General features: G+C 53.5%; 2 protein-coding genes across 4 annotated transcripts; one reads left to right on the plus strand and one right to left on the minus strand.

The window, feature by feature from the left end:
* The first annotated feature begins 2728 nt into the window (after positions 1–2728).
* Positions 2729–18454, plus strand: DPH7 (diphthamide biosynthesis 7). Of its 3 annotated transcripts, none has more exons than XM_060013675.1 (9): positions 2729–3340; positions 4089–4222; positions 4767–4854; positions 6289–6383; positions 6764–6936; positions 10817–10886; positions 10991–11056; positions 11289–11461; positions 16593–18454. In XM_060013675.1, the coding sequence occupies exons 2-9, from the start codon at positions 4215–4217 to the stop codon at positions 17042–17044; spliced, it is 1125 nt and encodes a 374-aa protein (XP_059869658.1). In that variant the 5' UTR covers positions 2729–3340; positions 4089–4214; the 3' UTR covers positions 17045–18454. The 3 variants fall into 3 exon arrangements, with proteins under 3 accessions (XP_059869658.1, XP_059869659.1, XP_059869660.1); XM_060013676.1 differs by having other exon boundaries at positions 16565–16955; XM_060013677.1 differs by having other exon boundaries at positions 16642–16955.
* Positions 18455–18594: 140 nt separating this feature from the next.
* MRPL41 (mitochondrial ribosomal protein L41) lies at positions 18595–19243 on the minus strand. Its single transcript, XM_060013678.1, has one exon. It carries the CDS (start codon positions 19129–19131, stop codon positions 18724–18726), a length of 408 nt encoding a protein of 135 aa, XP_059869661.1. The 5' UTR covers positions 19132–19243; the 3' UTR covers positions 18595–18723.
* Positions 19244–19792: the final 549 nt, after the last annotated feature.

The following is a 19792-nucleotide window of genomic DNA, read 5'->3' on the forward strand; positions in this document are numbered from 1 at the left end:
CATCCGTGGTGTGGGTGCGGGTGCAAGGGCTGCCATCCCCACCCCCAGGCTGCCGTCCCCACCCCCAGGCTGCCGTCCCCACCCCCAGGCTGCCTGGGAGCGTGAGGGAGACCCAGACGTGTCCCTGTCCTGCGGCAGGAGCTGCTGAGGGTGGTTAGTTGCTTGGCCCCTGTCCTCAGCCCCTTTGAACTCATACAGTGGGCGCCTGGAAGCGCAGGGCGGGGCGGGGCGGGGGGGGGGGGGGCTTCTCCCAGCAGGACTGCTGAGGTCCGCCTGCGACTTGGAGCAGCCCGAGGGGTGAGAACTGCTTTCCTGTGCTCCTTCTGGGAGCCGCAGATCTCAGGGCTGGGCAGCGTCTGGTACACCTGGCCAAGCCGCCTGGGGGCCATAAGCTGGGTGGTGTGGCTGGGAACTTGCTGGTCTCCAGGGAGAGTGAAGGCTGACACCCGTCTTGGGTCATCCCTGGCCCCACGTTGGTCCTGCAGGCTCCTGCCACGCCCTCCTTTCTGCAACGTTTCTGCAATCTCCCAGGACGCCCTGTGTGTGCTCTGCTTCCCTGGCTGGGGCTAGCCCCTTTGTGGCCTTTGGTCTGTGAACTGAGCTGAGCTTTCCGTAGCTTCTTTTGCAGAACTTGGAGGCCTCCTGGGCAGTGCGTCCTGGAGAACAGGACTGGGGAAATGGGTGATAGCAATATGCGGGGAGCAGGAGGGAAGGCTCAGTTCCAACCCCGAGGGAGGGGTTTTCTGCAGGTGAAGGGACTCCACGTGCCCACACGGGTTTTTGCTGAGAAGACCTTGCTACCGTGCAGGTCAGCTGTGGTGCCTCTTCCAGGTTGGGGTTTTTTGTTCCGGGTTCCCCCAGACCCCAGGTTGAGCACCAGTGGGGGCTCAGAAAGCTGTCAGAGGAGAGGCTATGTGATCCTGAGAGACTGTCCTACTGACCACAGCTGGCCCGAGCCCTCGGGACGTTCCCAGGGACAGGACGACTCCCAATTCAGAGGCCAGCTCTGGCCAGGCCCATGGGGGTGGGGAATCCGGTGTAGACCAGCGTGTTGAGGTTTGGGTAGTCTTCCAGGCATGGGGCCCTGAGTGTGCTCAGTCTGCTTTTAAAAACAGGCTCCTGGGATGAGGAGGCCCTGGGCTACAGGCTGTGTGTCTTGCCTGTGTCCTTTGGGGAGCGGCCAGGTCGGCCCTCCGGGCTTTTTACGTTTCCTGACCAGGACTGTCTTGTGATCAGCTATTCCTTGGAAAATTACATTGAAAGGGAAGTGCCAGAGTGTCGGCCGACCCATAGGATGCCACGCTGGGTCCTGATCCCGGGTGCTTGCCGCCGTGGCTCATGGCTCATCTGGAATAGCCTTGACCTGGGGATCGCTGTTCAACGTGGCTGCAGGAGCTGGTGCTGTAGTTTAGTTGGCTGTCCCCTCCTGATGGTGCTGTGTCTTGTCCTACTTGTTAGAGACTCTTTGAGTCTGGGCTGGAGCTAAGAGGGTGGTGGCCATGGGGGCCTAGGGTTTGCTCATATCAAGTCTCCTGGAGTGGATGCCCTCGTGAAGCTGCCCCAGGGTCCACACAGTGTTTTTATTCCCCTTTGCTTCCCTTGTTCTTTATTTGATACCCAGCCCCTGGTTTCTTTTCTCTTCTAAAGGCCCCGAACCTCTTAATTTTTGTAGGCACACATCGGAGAGCGTCTGAAAGTTCAGCATTCATTCATGGTTAAAACGTGGGCCATGTTTCTTACCTGTTTGGAGCGAGGTGTAGGGGGCTGCTTGGCCTGACTGCCTTTTGTACCAGATCAAATCAAGATGTGTGGCTCAGCCATTTCAGGCTGTCCTGTGGCTTCCTGACCAACTTTTCTGCTTCTCTGCTTCAGCTGCCATCTGAGCTGCTGACTGGTATCTGTATTTCTAGTGATAGAATCCACTTTAAAAACCACAGGCTAACTACCCAGGTAGCCATGTGGATTTGTCTTGTCCCATTTGCTGGAGCTGCCATAACAAATTATCTCAAGCTGGTGGCTGAAAACAATGTATGGTCTAGGTCCTAGAAGCCAGAATTCTCAAATCAAGGTGTGGGCAGGGCCATGCTCCCTCTGAAGGCTCTAGGGAAGGTTTGTTCCAGGCTCTCCCAGCTTCCGGCAGCCTCAGGCGGTCCTTGCCTCATAGAGACCTACCAGTCTTTACATTGTCTTGTCTTCCGTTGGTGTCTAACAGACCACACCTCCCCTTCCTAAGGATGCCAGTCATAGTGGATTAGGGCCATCCTAATGACCTCATTTTAACTGGATTACTTCTGTTACTAAAGACCCTGTTTCCAAAGGTCACATTCTGTGGTACCGGAGATAAGACTTCAACCTATCTTTTTTGCGGACACAATTCAATCCATAACAATATCAGACACTTGCCTTCCCCAAACGTGTTCTGTAGAGTTCACTGACTTTATTGAATGCTGTCGGCACATACCTGGTTTACCAAATCAGATCGTGGCTGTGCTGGGTGTCCTCCCCTTCATCTAAATCTAACTGGCGCACAGACCCCTGCCGCTGGGGCTTAGACGCTGGCTCTTCTCCATGCCTTCTGTCCACCTTCCTGTCCACCACCCGTGCTCGGGGCCCTGTGGTCGACCCTGTCTCCTTTCTCTGCTGTCCAGTCAGGCACATGTGCGCCCACCGGTGCGCCGCACTTACTGCCCTATGGGCAGCTCCTTGGGGGTGGACATGACCAGGGAGAGGGAGGGCAGCCCAGGCCCAGCCCTTTTGGGTCAGACCCTGGACTCTGCTCCCTGGACGCCCAAGCCCTTTGCACACCCCACCTCCATGCCGCGCTCTCCTCTGCTCCCCCTTCAGAGCTCAGCTCGCCCGTGACTCTGTGCTGGACGCTCGGCTGTCCCCTCCCAGGCCCGCGTCTCGCCGCCACGGCAGGCGAGCTGGGCTCTGTCGAGGCCCGCCGGCCGGCAGGGGGCGTGAGATCTCTGCCTCACGCTGGCGTCCACGGGGGCCGGAAGTCCCTCCCCGGAAGGAGTCATGGGGACGACGGCGGAAGTGGGAGAAGTACCGCCCCTTGGGCTGTGCACCTTCTTGGCGACGCGGGCTAGGGGACCCTGCTGTCAGCCTGGCTTCCTCACTTCTCCGCCGCCCGCTATCCGCCACCCCGGTCGCCGCCGCGTCCTTATCCGAATGCTGGGCGGCCGGCAGTCGCGTCCGGCTGTTGCAGGCGGTGGACACGGAGCACACCGTGGACTCGGTGGAGTGGTGCCCGCTGGAGGGCTGCAGGCACTTGCTGGCGTGCGGCACCTACCAGCTGCGGAAGCCGGAGGACCAGCCCGCCGACCCGGAGAGCAAGGTGCGCGGGGCCATCGTGGCCTAGGGAGGTCTTCACCGTGGGTTTGCAGGTCTGCGATCTCAGGTGGCATTTCCCGAGCACCTAAAGCCCCAGACTCGAACTCCTCTCTCAAGAAGGGCGAGAAAAGTGTCTTGAGAGGCAGAGCCGACCACAGGCTTTGAGATCTCTGTGATCTGCTGCAGGGGAGGCTGAAAGGGAAAAGTCTTGTGTGGAGTCGTTCAGGAGGTGTGGATGCGACCTTGGCCTTGTGGCCAGAATGTAGGTTATAGACAGGGCATCCTGAAAGCGGGATGTCGTCTCTCTGCAGGCGTCGTCAAGGTTATGGATGAAGTCTAGAGCAAAGAGAAAATGGGATTTCATAGGAGCTGTACGTAATCTATTGAAGGCATCTAGTTATGCAGATCCAAACCAGGATAGTTTTAAGAGTGAACAGTGGCACTGGAGCAACAGGCCTAAGCCAGGACTCTCCCAGGCAAACTGTGTCCTGTGGGGACCCTAACTGTAGCTCCTGCCTATTGGCCCATTTAGAAGGAGCATCCCATCCTGGGTCCAGCAGGGTTTATCCACCTACTCACTAATCATGTACAAGAGAAGAGACGTTTCTCCAGCTCAGAAAATCATCGGTGCTGCTTCCAGGCAGAGGTCCGGAGTCTTGGCAAACCTCTTCTTTCCCTCAGTCCCTTTTCCCTCCCTTGGGTTCCTCAGTATTTATTAAGGTAATCAGAGAACACATTTGCATTTTTTGTAGAGTGGACTGGATGTTGATGAGCCTCAAATTCGTTTGGGTCGTCTCTACCTGTATAGTTTCAATGAGGACAGCTCTCCTTGCCCCCTGGTTGAGGTGCAAAGAAGAGATACTTCGGCGATCCTGGACATGAAATGGTACAACTTTGATAACCGTTCCCCTTGCTTGGAATTTGTCATGAGTACCTAATTGTTTGGTCAGAGGAGCCTGATGCCTGACAGCATGCAACAGGACGGGGAAGTGTCTGAAGTTTGGGTTCATTTCTTTACTGTGCTGCCTGCCTGCCTGTTGGCACTTGGAGGATGCTGTAGACTTGGGGCTCGTTTCCTTTTTCAGTTTCCAAGCCCTACAGGTACTGTCAGTCTGGGAAGTGAGGCTAGTTTTCTGCTTCCTAAGCTGAGTGATCTTGTTGGAACAGAACTGTAGGCTCCAACCTAGTTTTGGAGCTGAAATAAGTACACTTATTTATTTATGGCCGTGCTGCGCGGCTTGTGGGATCTTAGTTCCCCGAACAGGGATCGAACCTGGGCCCTCGGCAGTGAAAGCGCAGAGTTCTAACCACTGGACCGCCAGGGAATTCCCTGGAGCTGCAATGTAAACAGTGAGTTACTGGGGCGCATAGTGTTCCCCTGTACTCCAGCACATCCTGTGTTGTGACCCGCACGTGCGTTATCTCCTCAGGTGCCACATCGCGGTGGCCGGCCATGCGCTCTTGGGAGTGGCAGACGCTTCTGGGTCCATAGAGCTACTCCGCCTGGTGCGATCCGAGGTCAGTGACTGGGGCCAGGCTTAGTGGAGGGTGAAAGGAACCTGGATGGAGGGAGTTTGGGAGGGAGGCTGTGCTGATGCAAACATTTTTCTAGGGTAGTTTCTGTTCAACGGTGAACTTTACCATAAAACATTCCAAGGTAGCACACGGTCTATTTTGAGTTACTGGGTTCTGTATCTAACTCCAAGGGGAGGACACCTTGTGTGTCATCAGCAGAGGGGCTGTCAGCGGACCTGAAAGTCCTGTAAAGAAAGCCTGGGCCAGCATCCTGGGTTGATGATGCTGGGGCTAAGAAGAGCAGCGCGTTTACTGGGTAAAAGTGGTGTTTCTCATTGATAATTAGGGGAGCACGTGATTCCTACACGTATTTTCCCAAGCATCTGACAGTGATCCTGTACCGTGCATTTGTAAAATGACCACGTGTTGGGGGAGGGAGGGGACAGGGAAGGCATATAGTGGGTTGAAGGAAACAGCCCACAGACCGTGCCCTGTCTGTGGGGGGACCCACTCTAATGTAGGTGCTGCAAGTGGGACTGGAGCAGAGGTCCAGCTGGCCTTGGATTCACAGCACCTGAGGGCTTGTACAGCAAGGTCCTTGCTTCAGGCCAGCTGAGAGCAGCAGCCCTGTCTTAGGAGAGAGGGAAGAAATATCTGAGGAGGATATCTAGAACCAGAGCTGGAGGCAGGAACAGGTAAACCCAAGAGAGGATACAGCTGCTGGAACCCTGTTGATGGAGTTGAGCGCTGTCTAGGTTGCTTAGATAGTAAAACTTAGACCTCAGAAAAGAGAAACAGCATTTTAATGGCAAGCTGTGGCTTCTGAAAGAGAATCAGAGGGAAGTTCTCCTTAGCTCTGTCCCTGGAGGCCTGGGCAGTGGGGAACCCGCACCAGCAGTGCTCCCTGGAGCCTGCAGTAGTCTCCAGGAGGGCTTGGACAGCGACGGGTCTGAGAAGCAGAGACCTGCTTCCCCTGGGGTCACATGTGTGGGAAAGTCCTCCTTCAGGTGTGAGCGCTTCTGGAGGGCCTGGGCCGTCTGCAGTGTCCTCAGGTTCTTTTTTTTTTTTTTTGATTTATTTTTTGGCTGCGTTGGGTCTTCGTTGCTGTGAGCACGCTTCTCGTTGTGGTGGCTTGTCTTTATTGCAGAGCGAGGGCTTTAGGTGCGCAGGCTCAGTAGTTGTGGCGCACGGGCTTAGTTGCTCCACGGCATGTGGGATCTTCCCGGACCAGGGCTCGAACCTGTGTCCCTTGCATTGGCAGGTGGATTCTTAACCACTGTGCCACCAGGGAAGTCCCTGTCCTCAGGTTCTGCTGTGAGTGACTGACACACGTTGTTCACCGAGTAGATGAGGGAAGCATGGCATACCCAAGCCAGGAGAATAGTCTCCTCAGGGTTCCGGGGCTGTTCCTCTCTGATGGCGTTCTTTTCTCTCCAGCAGAACTCTCACACACTACAGCCGTTCTCCCACTTTGCCCTGGAAAAGCAGTGTCTGGCCTTGTCCTTGGACTGGTCCACTGGGAAAGCCGGAAGGTGAGGGCCAGCGGTGACGGGCCTGAGTCTTTCCTCTGAGGGTCCCTTCGTATTTTCATGCAAGAGAGAAGGAAAGCCGCCTTGTGCTAGCCTTGACTGCGGCTCCCCAAGCCTGGGAGAATCACTGCCAGTCCTCACCTAAAAAGAGTGTTTTCATCAGGGGAAGCTGACCCTGGTTTCTTTTGACAGGCTACTGGCAGCTTCGGTCTCTGCCCAGGCAAGCCTCTTAAGAAGTGTGTCCCCGTACCAGGTCCTGGAGAGCCTCTCTGTGACAGGTCTTGGGGCCATAAAGCGTCACTGGTTGGGAGCCAGAAGAGGCGATGAGTTTGGGTCAGTGGATGTATTTCAGCCAGATTTCCCCACTGCTTCCCTGTGTCCAGGGCCAGTGACCAGCCCTTGAAGATCATTGGCAGCGACTCCAGTGGGCAGCTCCATCTCCTGCAGGCGCACCAGGCAGGGCCAGGAATGCAGGCTGTGGGCACGTGGCAGGCCCATCACTTGGAGGCCTGGGTTGCTGCTTTCGATTACTGGCAGACGGAAGTCGTGTATTCAGGTCGGTACTCCTCCGCTGGGCGCCCCTCTCTGGAGATTTGCTGAGGAGGCACGGGCCAAGGGCGTGATTCTGGCCACGTTGGGATCTCAAGGACCTTTTTGGAGAGTCTGTTTTCTGGGGCAAAAGCTGTAGTTGGTGCTCACTTAGCTGCTCCTCGGAGAGTGACGTGCAGTTTGCTGCAGGCACTGCAGGGTCTTGGTGGCCCCCGTGTTGGAGCCGCCCCCTGGGAGCCGCCGCCCCCGCCCTCGCTCTGAGTGTTGGATGCTTCTTCTCACACTCGGAAATCCAGTCGGAACTCCTTGCTCTCCACCTGGTACTTTGGGTCCGGTAGTGACTCGTCATGCATTTCAGGCTTGTCTGTTCCCTTTTGGAGTAGTTTATCTTCCTAGGGAAAGGGAAGCGTGAGAGAGAGAGTGTTGACTTCCTGGTACTGAGAGTGGTGTGTATGCAGCGGGATGCTGACGTGGGAACGAGGTCGTTCAGGTCAGCTCCTTTCACGCTCACGGCAGGGGAGGGCATGGGTCTCTGAGAGAAGACAGAAGAGGAGCTGCTGAATTTGCAGAGGCAAGAAACCATCTGCACCCGTATCCCTTTCTGCGTCCAGTTGCTGGTAGTGTTCTGAGCTCCAGGGCGAGACGGGGAGGCCAGGGCTGCAGGGCTGTTCTGCTGGCCTGTCAGGATGCTGCACAATCTCACTGGGCCCCCAGAAGCTCCTGCTGAGGCCCTGAGGGACAGCTGTGGTGCCCAGTCCAGGGAGCACGTCAGCCTCGTCTTGGCCTCTCAGCGGTGTTCACGTGCCCGACCCCTCGCTCCCCGCACATTCTTTTCCCTGGGTCATCAACGCCATGCCATCTGGACTCTCCCCTTCTTTCTCCGGCTTCTCTTCCTTCTGCTTTGTGGGCTCCTTTCCCTCCGCACAAAGGGTTCACGTCCTCTGACCTCTGTGTGGGTCTCCCTCTCGCTCCGCACTGCTGCTCTCCTGACTTCAGTTACTGTGTCTCTTCCACAAACACTGTGTTTAACCAGACCTTGTTTCCTGAGCTTTTCTGCATTGTCTTGCCAGCACTGCAGCGCTTGTGCAGGGATGCTCCCAGCGCCTACTCCGCGGGTCTCCAGCTGAGCCCCATACTCCCTGTGTTGCCCTGTCACATACCTGTGCCTGCCTAATGTCCCAGCCCAGGACAAGGTCTGCTCACCCAAATCACACATCTCTGTCCGCTCACTGCTCCTCTGAGTCTGTGTCTTGTTGGTTTTCTCTTCTTCTTTTCAAAAATTAATCAATCAATTGATTAATTTTTTAGGCCACGCTGTGCAGCCTACGGGATCTTAATTCCCTGACCGGGGATCGAACCTGAGCCCGCTGCATTGGAAGCATAGATTCTTAACCACTGGGCTGCCAGGGAAGTCCCGCTCATCCTGATTATGATTTTGTGTTTAATGCTTCTTTTCGCCTGAGAGAGGATCCTTTCTGGGGTTTTTGTTGTCACATCCTTGAACAGACTCAGGGAGAACGATAAAGATTTAATTTTTTGAGCTATCATTTGTAGATTAGTTCTTCTATCTTGAGGCTTAGCTAATTCAGAGCAAGGGTGTAGTAGGACAGTGATTCAATAATTCAACACCAATTCATTCATCCAACAAGCATCTACTGAGCACCTACTACGTGCCAAGCACTGTCCTAGGGGTTCAGGAGGCATCCGTGAGCAAGAGACAACAGTCCCTGCTTTCATCGCACTTCCGTCGCTTGTGGGGAGATGGACAGTGAATGCTAGGCGTACTATGCACTGCAGGTGACAAGGGCTTTGGGAAGAAGAAAGCTAGGACAGGCTGAGGGCATCAGGTGCTGCAAGCAGGTGCAGATTGTCGCATTATAGAGACTGGTGTGTTCAGAGTAGCGAGTGGCCAGTATGGCCAGAATGACATGAGTGAGCAGTAGGATAGAGAAGGCAAGGTCAGGAGTCACAGAGACAGGGCACGGGGCCTTGCAGGCCGCAGGGGGGCCTTGGGCTTTTGCTCGGAGTAGAATGAAGCCATTGTAGGATATTGAACAGAGGAATGACATTTTCCGACTTACATTTTAAAATTTAAGAGGATCTGGGACTTCCCTGGTTAAGAATCTGCCTGCCGATGCAGGGGACACGGGTTCGAGCCCTGGTCCGGGAAGATTCCACATGCCGCAGAACAGCTAAGCCCGTGTGCCATAACTACTGAGCCCGTGCACCTAGAGCCCCTGCTCCGCAACAAGAGAGGCCACCACAATGAGAAGCCCGCGCACCGCAATGAAGAGTAGCCCCTGCTCGCCGCAACTAGAGAAAGCCTGCACACAGCAACGAAGACCCAACGCAGCCAAAAAATAATAATAATGATAAATAAATTTTAAAAATAAATTAAAAAAAAATTTAAGAGGACCCCTTCAGCTAATATGTTGAGTATAGATTGCAAGGGGGTGAGGTTCTAGGCTGGAGACCTGCCATGCAGGTGAGGTATGAGAATGACTCAGGCTAAGGTGGGAGCAGTGGAGAGGAGGAGAAGTGGGAAGACTGCTTGGTGTGAAGGTCGATCAATAGGATTTCCTGGTGGAGCAAATGTGGAGTGTGAGAGAAAGAGGAGAGGCCGCTGGGTAAAGAAGCCACACAGGTTCTCCTCACAGGTTTGCCACACAATGGTAGCTTGTATCTGAGGCTCACACACAGGCTCAGTGCCTGGATGGACTGACTCTGCTGACCCACCTTGTCATAGATCCTGTGTCTATGACACAGGATGTGTCATGTTCATGTTCATCCCACATCCGTTTTGTCTGATACAGGGATTTGTAGTGTGCTCAGTAAGTACCTGTGGGTGGGTAGATGGGTGGTGGATGAATGGGTGGATGGATGGGTGGTGGATGGTGGATGGGTGGTGGGTGGATGGTGGATGGGTGGTGGATGGGTGGGTGGGTGTGTGGTAGATGGATGGGTGGATGGATGGATGGTGGATGGGTGGTGGATGGATAGGTGAATGGATGGTGGATGGGTGGGTGGATGGAGGATGGGTGGTGGATGGGTGGGTGGGTGGTGGATAGGTGGGTGGGTGGGTGGTGGATGGATGGTGGATGGGTGGGTGGTGGATAGGTGGGTGGGTGGGTGGTGGGTGGGTGGTGGATGGGTGGGTGGGTGGTGGATGGATGGTGGATGGGTGGGTGGGTGGTGGATGGATGGTGGATGGATGGGTGGATGGGTGGGTGGGTGGGTGGGTGGTAGATGATGGACGGATGGAGTTTCAGGCAGACGTGGTTGTTCTTTTGCTCCTTTTTGTCCTCTCTGTAGGTCTTCCTCTTCAGTGTTTCTCCCCTTTTCCCTCGAGATACCATGACATTCTATTGTTGATGTTGCTTTTCTTCAAAGACTGGTTGTGGGTCAGGGCACCAGCTCCCTCGTTCTTTCTATCCTTTCAGTTTCCCCCAAACAAGCACAGGGCTCTTTTACTGTAAGGTTACAAAGGGCATTTCTCTTTAAAACACATGGCGGTGTGTCAAAGTTTCCAGAACCTTACAGAGCCTCCCTGTCTGATGCCTCCTGCACGCAGGTCTGTTCGGAGCACTTCGACGGGGCCACTCTGGTTCCTGGCATCAGGAGCCCGAAGGGTTGAGTCTTGTGTGACCTGGTCATTCTGCCCCCATAGGTCTGCCTTTTCCTACGGGTGTAGCCTCTGTCTTTCCCTGCAGGTGTCTGAAGACACGGTTACAGCACAGGGGTGACTGTTTCTGGGGCTCCCCTGCCTGTGGCAGCCTGAAACCCGAGAAAAGCCACCCGTGGGAATTTCCTCACAGACATAAACCCAGTCCCTGAGAAATGGCCATCAGTGCCCGTCCTCATCAGTGGCTCTTTCTGTTTCCATGCAGGTGGGGACGATGGCCTTCTGAAAGGCTGGGACACCAGGACCCCTGGCACATCCGTGTTCACAAGCAGGAGGTACGTCACCGGGGGGCCGGTGCTCGGCGTGGGGGGCAGCCCTCCCTGCCCGCGGGCGGAGCAGCGCTGCCGGGCTTCTGCTCAGGCTCACCCTTCGCTCTCAGACACTCCACGGGCGTGTGCAGCATCCAGAGCAGCCCCCATCGCGAGAACATCTTGGCCACGGGAAGGTGAGCCCCCTAGGGTCCGTGCGCATGGGTTCCTCCTGCACCGTCGCTTCCTTCCCTGCTGTTGGCCACTGTGATGCTCGACTGGGCCAACTCTCCACCCAGAGCGCGGGCGTCGGGGTTTGGGAAGGGAACCGAGTCCTGGAGGGGAAGTGGGCCGGGTCTTCCGGGAGGTGACCCCTGCTGCCCCGGGGCCTTGCTCTCCTGCACGCTCTCTGCGGCCAATGGGTTTCAGCTACGACGAGCACGTTCTTCTCTGGGACACTCGGAGCATGAAGGAGCCGTTGGCGGACATGCCCGTGCAGGGCGGGGTGTGGAGGCTCAAGTGGCACCCTTTCCACTCGCACCTGCTCCTGGCAGCGTGTATGCACGGTGGCTTCACGATCTTCAGCTGCCAAAAGGCCATAGGTGAGTGGGGGCCTGGGGCGGGGCTCCCAGTTTCCTGCCTGCTTTTGCTGCACCAAGCTCTGCTGCAGCCTCCACGCGTTCCCAGGGTCTCCCCGTAGGCCTTGCCATGATTTGTAAGTCTGCCGACTTCAGAATCTCGGTTTCAAGCGTGCTGCTCTCTAACCGTGGTTCTTCCCTGACCATCTCAATTGTTTTGGTACCTTCTGCATTCAGCAGTCTGCTGGCCCTATTGGGACCTCTCCACCAGAGGTGTTAACCACTGGTCGCTTTCCTAACCATCCTTGTCCCACGTTCTGCCAAGTCTTCCTGCTTGCGGACAGCGTAGGCTCCACGGCCTTGTGTTCCAAACATCGTTAAACTCTTCCCCTTGCTGCTTCCTCGTACCCTCTGGGCAGCATCTAGCACTGGTAACCCCAGTCTGCTTATGCCTGAGCCACAGAACGTGGCTGAGGGAAACAGCCATGCAGCGTGATCTCACCGCAAGTTTATGCTACCGTGGGTCCCTTGTCAGGCAAACCTTGACCTTTCTGTAGCCAGTGATTCTTCACTGTCAGGGCTGTTCCACGTTTTCTTTTCTTAAACCCCCACCCCCTGCGCTCCCCGCCTCACGCATCCCTCGTGATCTCCCGTCCCCCTCCTCTGTACAAACAAGGGATTATAGGCGCCTCCCATCATGGTTCCAAGGTCAGTGTCCCCTGTACTGGCTGTTCTCAAGGGCTTCGTCTTCTGAATCTTCAGTCCTCCGTCTACTGCGTCATTTCTGTTTATCACATGAATGTGCTCTGACAGTTCTCGCTGTAAAACAAGTTGCAAACTTGCTTCTTTCTAAGCATAGGATTTACAGTGATCAGTTGCCCTCTAGGCTCTGCTTTCACTGCATCCCATCAGTTGCTTTTTTTGCTTGCTTGTTTTTGTTTTTTTTCCATTTTTTTTTTTTGGCTGCATTTGTTGCTGCGTGCGGCCTTTCTCTAGTTGCGGCGAGCGGGGGCTACCCTTCGTTGCAGTGCGCGGGCTTCTCATTGCAGTGGCTTCTCTTGTTGCGGAGCACAGGCTCTAGGCATGCAGGCTTCAGTAGTTGCAGCACGCGGGCTCAGTATTTGTGGCACATGGGCCCTAGGGTGCATGGGCTCAGTAGTTGTGGTGCATGGGCTCAAGAGCGCAGGCTCAGTAGTTGTGGCGCATGGGCTTAGCTGCTCCGCGGCATGTGGGATCTTCCCGGACCAGGGCTCGAAGCCGGGTCCCCTGCACTGGCAGACGGATTCCCAACCACTGCGCCACCAGGGAAGCCCTATTCCTGACCTTGGTAGGGTCCCTGCTGGTTGCCATTTGGTTTGATGATATATAAGGGCTAATGTGTGTGCTTAGTATTCATCAGTCCTGTTTTCGTGAGTGTTTTTTTAAATCAGGAATTGTTGACTTTTTTGTTAAATGCTTTTATAACATCTATTGAACTGTATTATTTTTCTCCTTAGATATATTAATATGGTAAATTTTGTTTATGGATTTCCTAATATGGAATATATTCCTGGAGCAAATCCCACTTGCTTATGGTTTTGTTTTATTTTAGTTGTCAAAAACTTTTTCTGAGGTATAGTTGATTTACAGTATTTTGTTTTATGTATACAATATACTGGTTAACAGTTTTTAAAGGTTATATTCTGTTTATAGTTATTATAAAATATTGATTATATTCCCTGTGCTGTACAATATATCCTTTTCTTGTTTTTGTTTTGTTTTTTTGGCCACAGCATGTGGGATCTTAGTTCCTCAACCAGGGATCGAACCCATGCCCCCTGCAGTGGAAGCACAGAGTCCTTACCCACTGGACTGCCAGGGAAGTCCCTGTACAATATATCCTTGTAGTGTATTTATTTTATACATAATAGTTTGTACCTTTAAATCCCCTACCTCTATCTTGCCCCTCCCCCCCCCCTTACTGGTAACCACTAGTTTGTTCTCTACATCTGTTTCTTTTTTGTTATATTCACTAGTTGTTTTATAGTTTAGATTCTACATATAAGTGATATCATATAGTATTTGTCTTTCTTTGACCTATTTCACTAAGCATGATACCCTTCAGGTCCATCCATGTTGCAGATGGCAAAATTTCATTCTTTTTTATGGCTGAGTAATATTCCGCTGTATATATACGTCACATCTTCTTTATCCATTCATCTGTTGATGGACTCTTAGGTTGCTTCCATATCTTGGCAGTTGTAAATAGTGCTGCTGTGAGCATTGGGGTGCATGTATCTTTTTGAATTTTTTCATTTTCTTCAGATAGGTACCCAGCAGTGGCATTGCCAGATCATACAGTAGTTAGTTTTATTTTATTTCTTGAGGAACCTCCATACTGTTTTCCACAGTGGCTGCACCAGTTTACACTCCCACCAACAGTGTAGGAGGGTTCCCTTTTCTCCACATCCTCACTGACATTTGTTATTTGTGGTCTTTTGATGATGGCCATTCCGACAGGTGTGAGGTTGTATCTCATTGGGGTTTTTATTGGCGTTTCTCTGATGATTGGTTATGTTGAGCGTCCTTCCACGTGCCTTTCGGCCATCTGTGTGTCTTTGGAAGGTGTGTTGTTTTTCCAGCGCGGTACTGGGCTCTGGCGGCACCTTACTGGGGACTTGCATTAACGTTCAAAGGAGACACAGACTTTCTTCTGTGCTATTTAGCAGCATTATGTTTGGTTCATGTGAGAATCAAAACCAAAAGTGTGAAAATTTTTCTTCATTTTCTCTTGAACAATTTATATGCCATTTGGATTATCTTTTCATTCAAGATTTGGTAAAAAAAAAAATCTCCTGTGAGACTGCCTGGGCCTGATATATTTTTGAATGATGGTTCTGTGTTAACTTTCTCTATATTTTTCTATGGAAGTTGGTTGTTTATGCTATATGTCTCTACTGGGGTCAATTTTGTTTTCTTTTTTCTTTCTTCTTTTTTTTTTGGCCATGCCAGGCGGCATGCGGGATCTTCCCTGCCCCCTGCAGTGGAAGTGTGAAGTCTTAAGCACTGGCCCACCAGGGAAGGCCTGGGGTCAGTTTTGAACTGTATTTTCCCAGGCAGCTATTCATTTCATCTACATTTTGAAATTTATTTGCCCAAAGATGTGTAAAGTTACTTGGATTTAAAAAAAAAAAATTTCTTCTCTAATAGTTATTTCCCCTTTACCATGTTTTACTTCGTATACTTATGCAAGTACACAATATTTTTTATGTCTTTTTCCTTAATTAGGTTAGTTACTAGCATGTATATTTTACTTCTTTTAAAGAAGCAGGGTTTTACTTTTTTATTATAGTCCGGTGGTTTCTGTTCTCCACCTCATCAACCTCTCCTTTTATCTTTGTTGTTTCTCTCCTTGTGCCTCCTGTATTTTTCTAGCATTTTGAGTTGGGAATACAATTCACTTATCTTTATTGCTTTGTATTGAGTGTTTTTATGTCTGAATTTTTCTCTGATTTAAGCACATTGTTAGGTTCTGATATGTAGTAATTTCACTTTCATTTTTATGAAGAAATTCTATGACTTGAGTTTGTATTTCCCCTTTTACCCAAGTGTGGTGTAGTAGAAGTTTCTAAAATTTGTAGGTGGAAGCAATTTTTCGTATTTTGACCACATTATTAAGTTTGTTTTATTGCGCTGCGATCAGAGTGTTGCTTGTACTGTTTCTACTTTATAGTACTTTTCGACTTCTTGTTGCCCAGCATGGTTGTTCAGTTCATGCTACACATGCACCTGAGTAGTGGATGTGCTGTTGCTGTGTGGTATTACTGTGTGGTAGGAAGGCTGCTGTGTCCACCTGGGCCACGAGCGGGTGCTGCCACTGGTTGGATGTACGGCTACAGTGCGCCTTAATTGTCCCAGTGACCCTCGCCTCCCGGTACCCCAGCGTGCACACCATGGAGCGGGAGGTCTTCTGGGAGCTTCCTTCGGTGCTGGTGCCAGGGCGCCTCTCTGCTCTCAGGGTAAGCTTGGTGTCCAGCTCCTCTGCTCTAGGGTAAGCTTGGTGTCCAGCTCCTCTCTGGAGCCGCCTCTGCTCAGGCAAAGCCCTGGGTTACGGAGGAGGATCTCCAGGGCCCTGGTTGTATCATTGGTGTGTTTCTTGATGCCAGCTGCAGGCTTTCCGCATCACTGCTTATTCTAGTCGTGATTCAGATTCCGATCACAATTCAGAGTGCAGTGGCACTGATCCCTGCACTTGGGAGGTGGCAGTGGCATCCAGGCTAAGTGAAGACTGAACGGCCGGCCACTGGGCCTTCCGGCTGGTGACAGTTTTCTAAGCCCGCATCCCCAGCTCACTGGCCACTAGTTTTCTGAGGCTGCTCTTGCCAGCCTCGGCCTTGCCCTGGACCCTTGACCATCTCAGGTTTGGTGACACCTCATCATTTCTTTTTCTGGTCGCATATTACTTTCACACTTTCTCAGCCATGTTCTGTCCAGAATAAGGCCGGGCCTTTGCCCGTCCTGCCCTCTGTCTTCAGAGTTGCCATAGCAACTCACCATAAGGAAAGCTGCTCACGCTTCAGCTCTTCAGTGAGTTACTCCCTTTCCAAGCTCAAGTCCAAACTCTCTAATGCAGCACGCTGAGCTCTGCATCACGGGACCCTTCTGACGTGTCGCCAGTTCCTGACGACACCTCAGCCACGTCCACTCATGTGTGGTTCCTCACACACGCCAGGGTCTTTCCACCTCTGTGCTTCACACTTACGGTTCCCTTTATTTCTTCTCATACACCCCTTTCCCTCCGTTTGGCTCACTCGCTTGTCCTTTGCTTTTAAGTCTTAACGAGAAGCTTCTGCCGAGTCCTAAGGGTTCAGGTTCGGGTTCGGGTTAGCTCTGTAGGGTTAGGGTTAGGGTTAGGGTATGGGTTAGGGTTAGGGTACACGTTAGGGTTAGCTCTGTAGTGCAGGCTGACTCCTCTCTCAGGAACACAGAGTGCATTCCCTGCAGGATGATGGTCTGTGCTTCTCTGCTTGTCTGTCCACGTCTTGATAGTCCTCTGCGTGACACACAGTGGTTGCTCTTGGCACAGCGTCTCGCTTCAAGGGTGGGTAGGGCCATCGGGTGGGGATGATGAGATCAACCCTGGGTAAGTTCCCCATGTCCTCCTGTCTCCCTCCAGAGGAGAATCAGGAAGTGTGCCCAGTCACTCTGTCCTACACCTTGCCCAGCTCGCTGGTGTATGGAGTCGACTGGTCCTGGCTCTACTTCCGCCGCTTGCCGCAGACCCATCCGTCATTCTGCTTGGGGTCCTCTCCTGGCAGCGACCCAGGAGCCAAAACAGCAGACCCAGTCTCTACCCTCAAAGTTGCGGCCCAGTCGCCAGCACCCTGTTTTGAGCGTCTAGCTGATGCTGATGGAGAGGGTGGTACCAAACACCAGAGTGGAGGCAAGCTGCAGAGTCCTCTCCAGCCCTTTGCAGAGGAGAAGAGCGGCGGCCGGCTGCATGCCTCGGGGGTCGAGATCTGTGACTGTGACCAGTACCTGGAGGCAGCCACCTCTGACGCCAGCCTTCTAGCTACTTGCTCCTTTTATGATCATGTTCTTCACCTCTGGAAGTGGGAGAACAGCTGAGCTAGGGAAGTTACTTGGTTTGACATCGTAAAGACCATTTCCACCAATAAAACCAAGAGTATGTCTACCTTTTCTGAGAATGAAGTATCCTCAGACCATCTCACTGACATTCTGGCTGCATGCAGGTTTTCTGTATAGGGCTCAGTGCATCTCATGGAATCTCCAGGTAGGCAGTCAGAAAAGCTGTTGGCCTCTTAAATAAGCCTTATCTGCTGGGGCCCTTCAAAATGGTGATTCTGTGGCAGCAGGGGGCAGGGTGTGGGTGGGGCATGGTTCCCAGCTCTGTCTTGTCAGTTTCCTGTGTTTCTGACTTTCAGTTCTTCATACTTATTTAAGCAACTGTTTGTATTAACTAAAAGGAGTGGCTTTGTTTTCTTAAGCTACTTTAAAACACCAGAAGTAGTTTTATATGAACATTAAAAAAGCTCATGTCATGGCACCAGAAGTGCTTGTATAGCCTCCACTTGCTCATTCGGTCGGCGCCCCGCACCAGGGCGCGAGCCGCCCCGCTCAGGAGGCCCATGCTGGGGCCCGAACGACGCGAACGCCCTCCGACCCCCGCAGCAGGGCGCGAGCCGCCCCGCTCAGGAGGCCCATGCTGGGGCCCGAACGACGCGAGCGCCCTCCGACTCCCACACCGGAAGTGCTTGTACAGCCTCCTGTGCAGAGAAGCAAAAGGAAGTGTATACACGTTCTGAGTTGCTTTAGCATGTCATGAACTTGAAATACGTTGTCATATGCTGAATTAGTCATACTTCCTCACTGCGGCTTCAGTAAACCAAGTAGCTTCCAAACCTGGACACGGTTTAACTCCAGAAACATAACTGGGTTTGTGACTGATCTGACTCCCATAGATCAGTTCCTCCTTGTCTCTCTGGAAGGAACAGATGTTGAAGTATAGGCCACTGTGGAGTTTGTCAGCTCCTCAGCATCCACTAATAAATACAACAGATACGTGTTCCGAGTTAGAAAACACAAGCCTCTACCCTTTGCTTCCTTATTTTCTGACGGTGCAACACTGTGTGCCAGTACAGGTCAGAATGTGTTAATGTTGAACCCTCCTCCAGAGTTTATTTTAGGATATTTCACTTAAGGGTCAGTTAAATATGAAACAGAATGAGAATCTGAGGGATTATGCACTGAAACAGGAAAACACAAGGAGGAAGGAGACTATAGATTACTAGGGAAATACGAGTTTGGCATCAACTTCCTGTGTGGCCTTATCTTTAGGTTTACCCCAAGGGGGGCTGTCTCACCTGACTCCCCAAAATAAGCTGCTTTGGAACCCATAAGTATTCTCATTGGTGGTTCCTTGGGGTGAATTTTGGGGGATGAATTAACCAGTGCTGTCGTGTGGCTGGATCTGCCTTGTGAATTCTCTTTCTCCTGCAAGCTAAGCCACGTGTTCTTGCCTACTTCGCAGAACCTGTCGGTTGGGGTTCTGGTTTGGCTGGAACCTCAGAACGTCGCCTCGGTCACTACGCCCTAGCCTGTTACGTGTCACACTTTCCTTTTCAAAATGACCAGCTGCCCCGAACAACACTGTAGGGTAGCCAAGGTCTTTAATAGAAGCTAAACGAGGGCAACGCCTCCCCACCCGCCACCCGGGAGCTAGGCTCAGCGAGGAGGATAGGTCGAAGTCCTCAGTCGCAGGCACACCCGACCGCCGCCGACTGCTCCTAGCGCGGGAAGTTCTTGGGGTACAGCTGGAAGAGCTTGCCTTCCTGCGTGGGCTCAAAGCCGTACTTGTCCAGGCGCTCAGGGTCGAAAGTCCCGGCCTTGAAGTCCTTCTCGATAGCAGGTGCCGCTGTCTCCAGAAAGAGCTGCTTGGCCGTCAGGGGAACGTCTGTGCCCTCCGGGGCGCGGTAGTTCACGTACGGCTTGAGCTTGAAGCCGGCCAGATCGGGGACCACCAGCTCCGGGACCATTTCCTTGACCTGCACGAACTTGCCGTCGCGGCCCCGGAAGCCAATGCCCTTGGCGCCGCGGCTCTTGTAGAAGGTGCGCGGGCCCCGCTTGCTGGTCCACTTGCTCATTCGGTCGGCGCCCCGCACCAGGGCGCGAGCCGCCCCGCTCAGGAGGCCCATGCTGGGGCCCGAACGACGCGAACGCCCTCCGACTCCCGCGCACAGCCACGCGAACCCCGGCAACCCAGCGCTCTGCTTCCGGCGACCACTGCAGCTTCCGACACCCCCTGGCCCCCCGCGCCAGAGCAAGAGCAGCTCCGATTGGCTGCGACGCGTCCAATGTGCAGCCTTGGCCCTGCGGGGGGGCGGGACCTGTGGGGGCATGGCCAATGCTCGGGGAGATCCCGCCTCTGGGCGGGCCGTCAGGAGCGCGGCCGTGGGGGGCGGAGCTTCGAGGCGCAGGGCCGGACGCCGTGAGTGCGGACGTTAGGGGCGGGGCTTCGGGAGGAGCGACGGGAGTGCCGGGTGTCGGGGGCGGGGCGTCAGGATGGAGTGACGGGAGCGCGGGCGTCGGGAGCGCGCGATCCTGGTGAGTCGCAGCCGAGCGCCCCGAAGTGGCAGACCTGGGGGTCCGGTTCTGTGAGCAGAGGTAGCCATCCCCTCCCCCATGCATCGTCGGGACGTACACTGCCCCACAGGGCTGTCGCCGGTGACGCACCTCAACCCAACTGCCCCCAACCGGACGCCTCCCAACCTTACTGCCTCCAGCCCCGACTGACCTCAACCCAACGCCCCTCAGCTCGACGCCCCCCAACCCGACTGCCCTCAACCCCGACTGCCC

This window comes from Delphinus delphis, chromosome 6, assembly GCF_949987515.2.
Source record: "Delphinus delphis chromosome 6, mDelDel1.2, whole genome shotgun sequence".
NCBI classification, from domain to species: domain Eukaryota; kingdom Metazoa; phylum Chordata; class Mammalia; order Artiodactyla; family Delphinidae; genus Delphinus; species Delphinus delphis.

Bases quoted from the DNA above. Each gene is read 5' to 3' on its own strand.
- DPH7 (XM_060013675.1), top strand. The intron at 4,855-6,288 runs GTCAGTGACTGG...TTTTCTCTCCAG, and splicing joins TCCGCCTGGTGCGATCCGAG to CAGAACTCTCACACACTACA. The intron at 11,462-16,592 runs GTGAGTGGGGGC...GTCTCCCTCCAG, and splicing joins CAGCTGCCAAAAGGCCATAG to AGGAGAATCAGGAAGTGTGC.
- MRPL41 (XM_060013678.1), bottom strand. From the start codon at position 19,131: ATGGGCCTCCTGAGCGGGGCGGCTCGCGCCCTGGTGCGGGGCGCCGAC.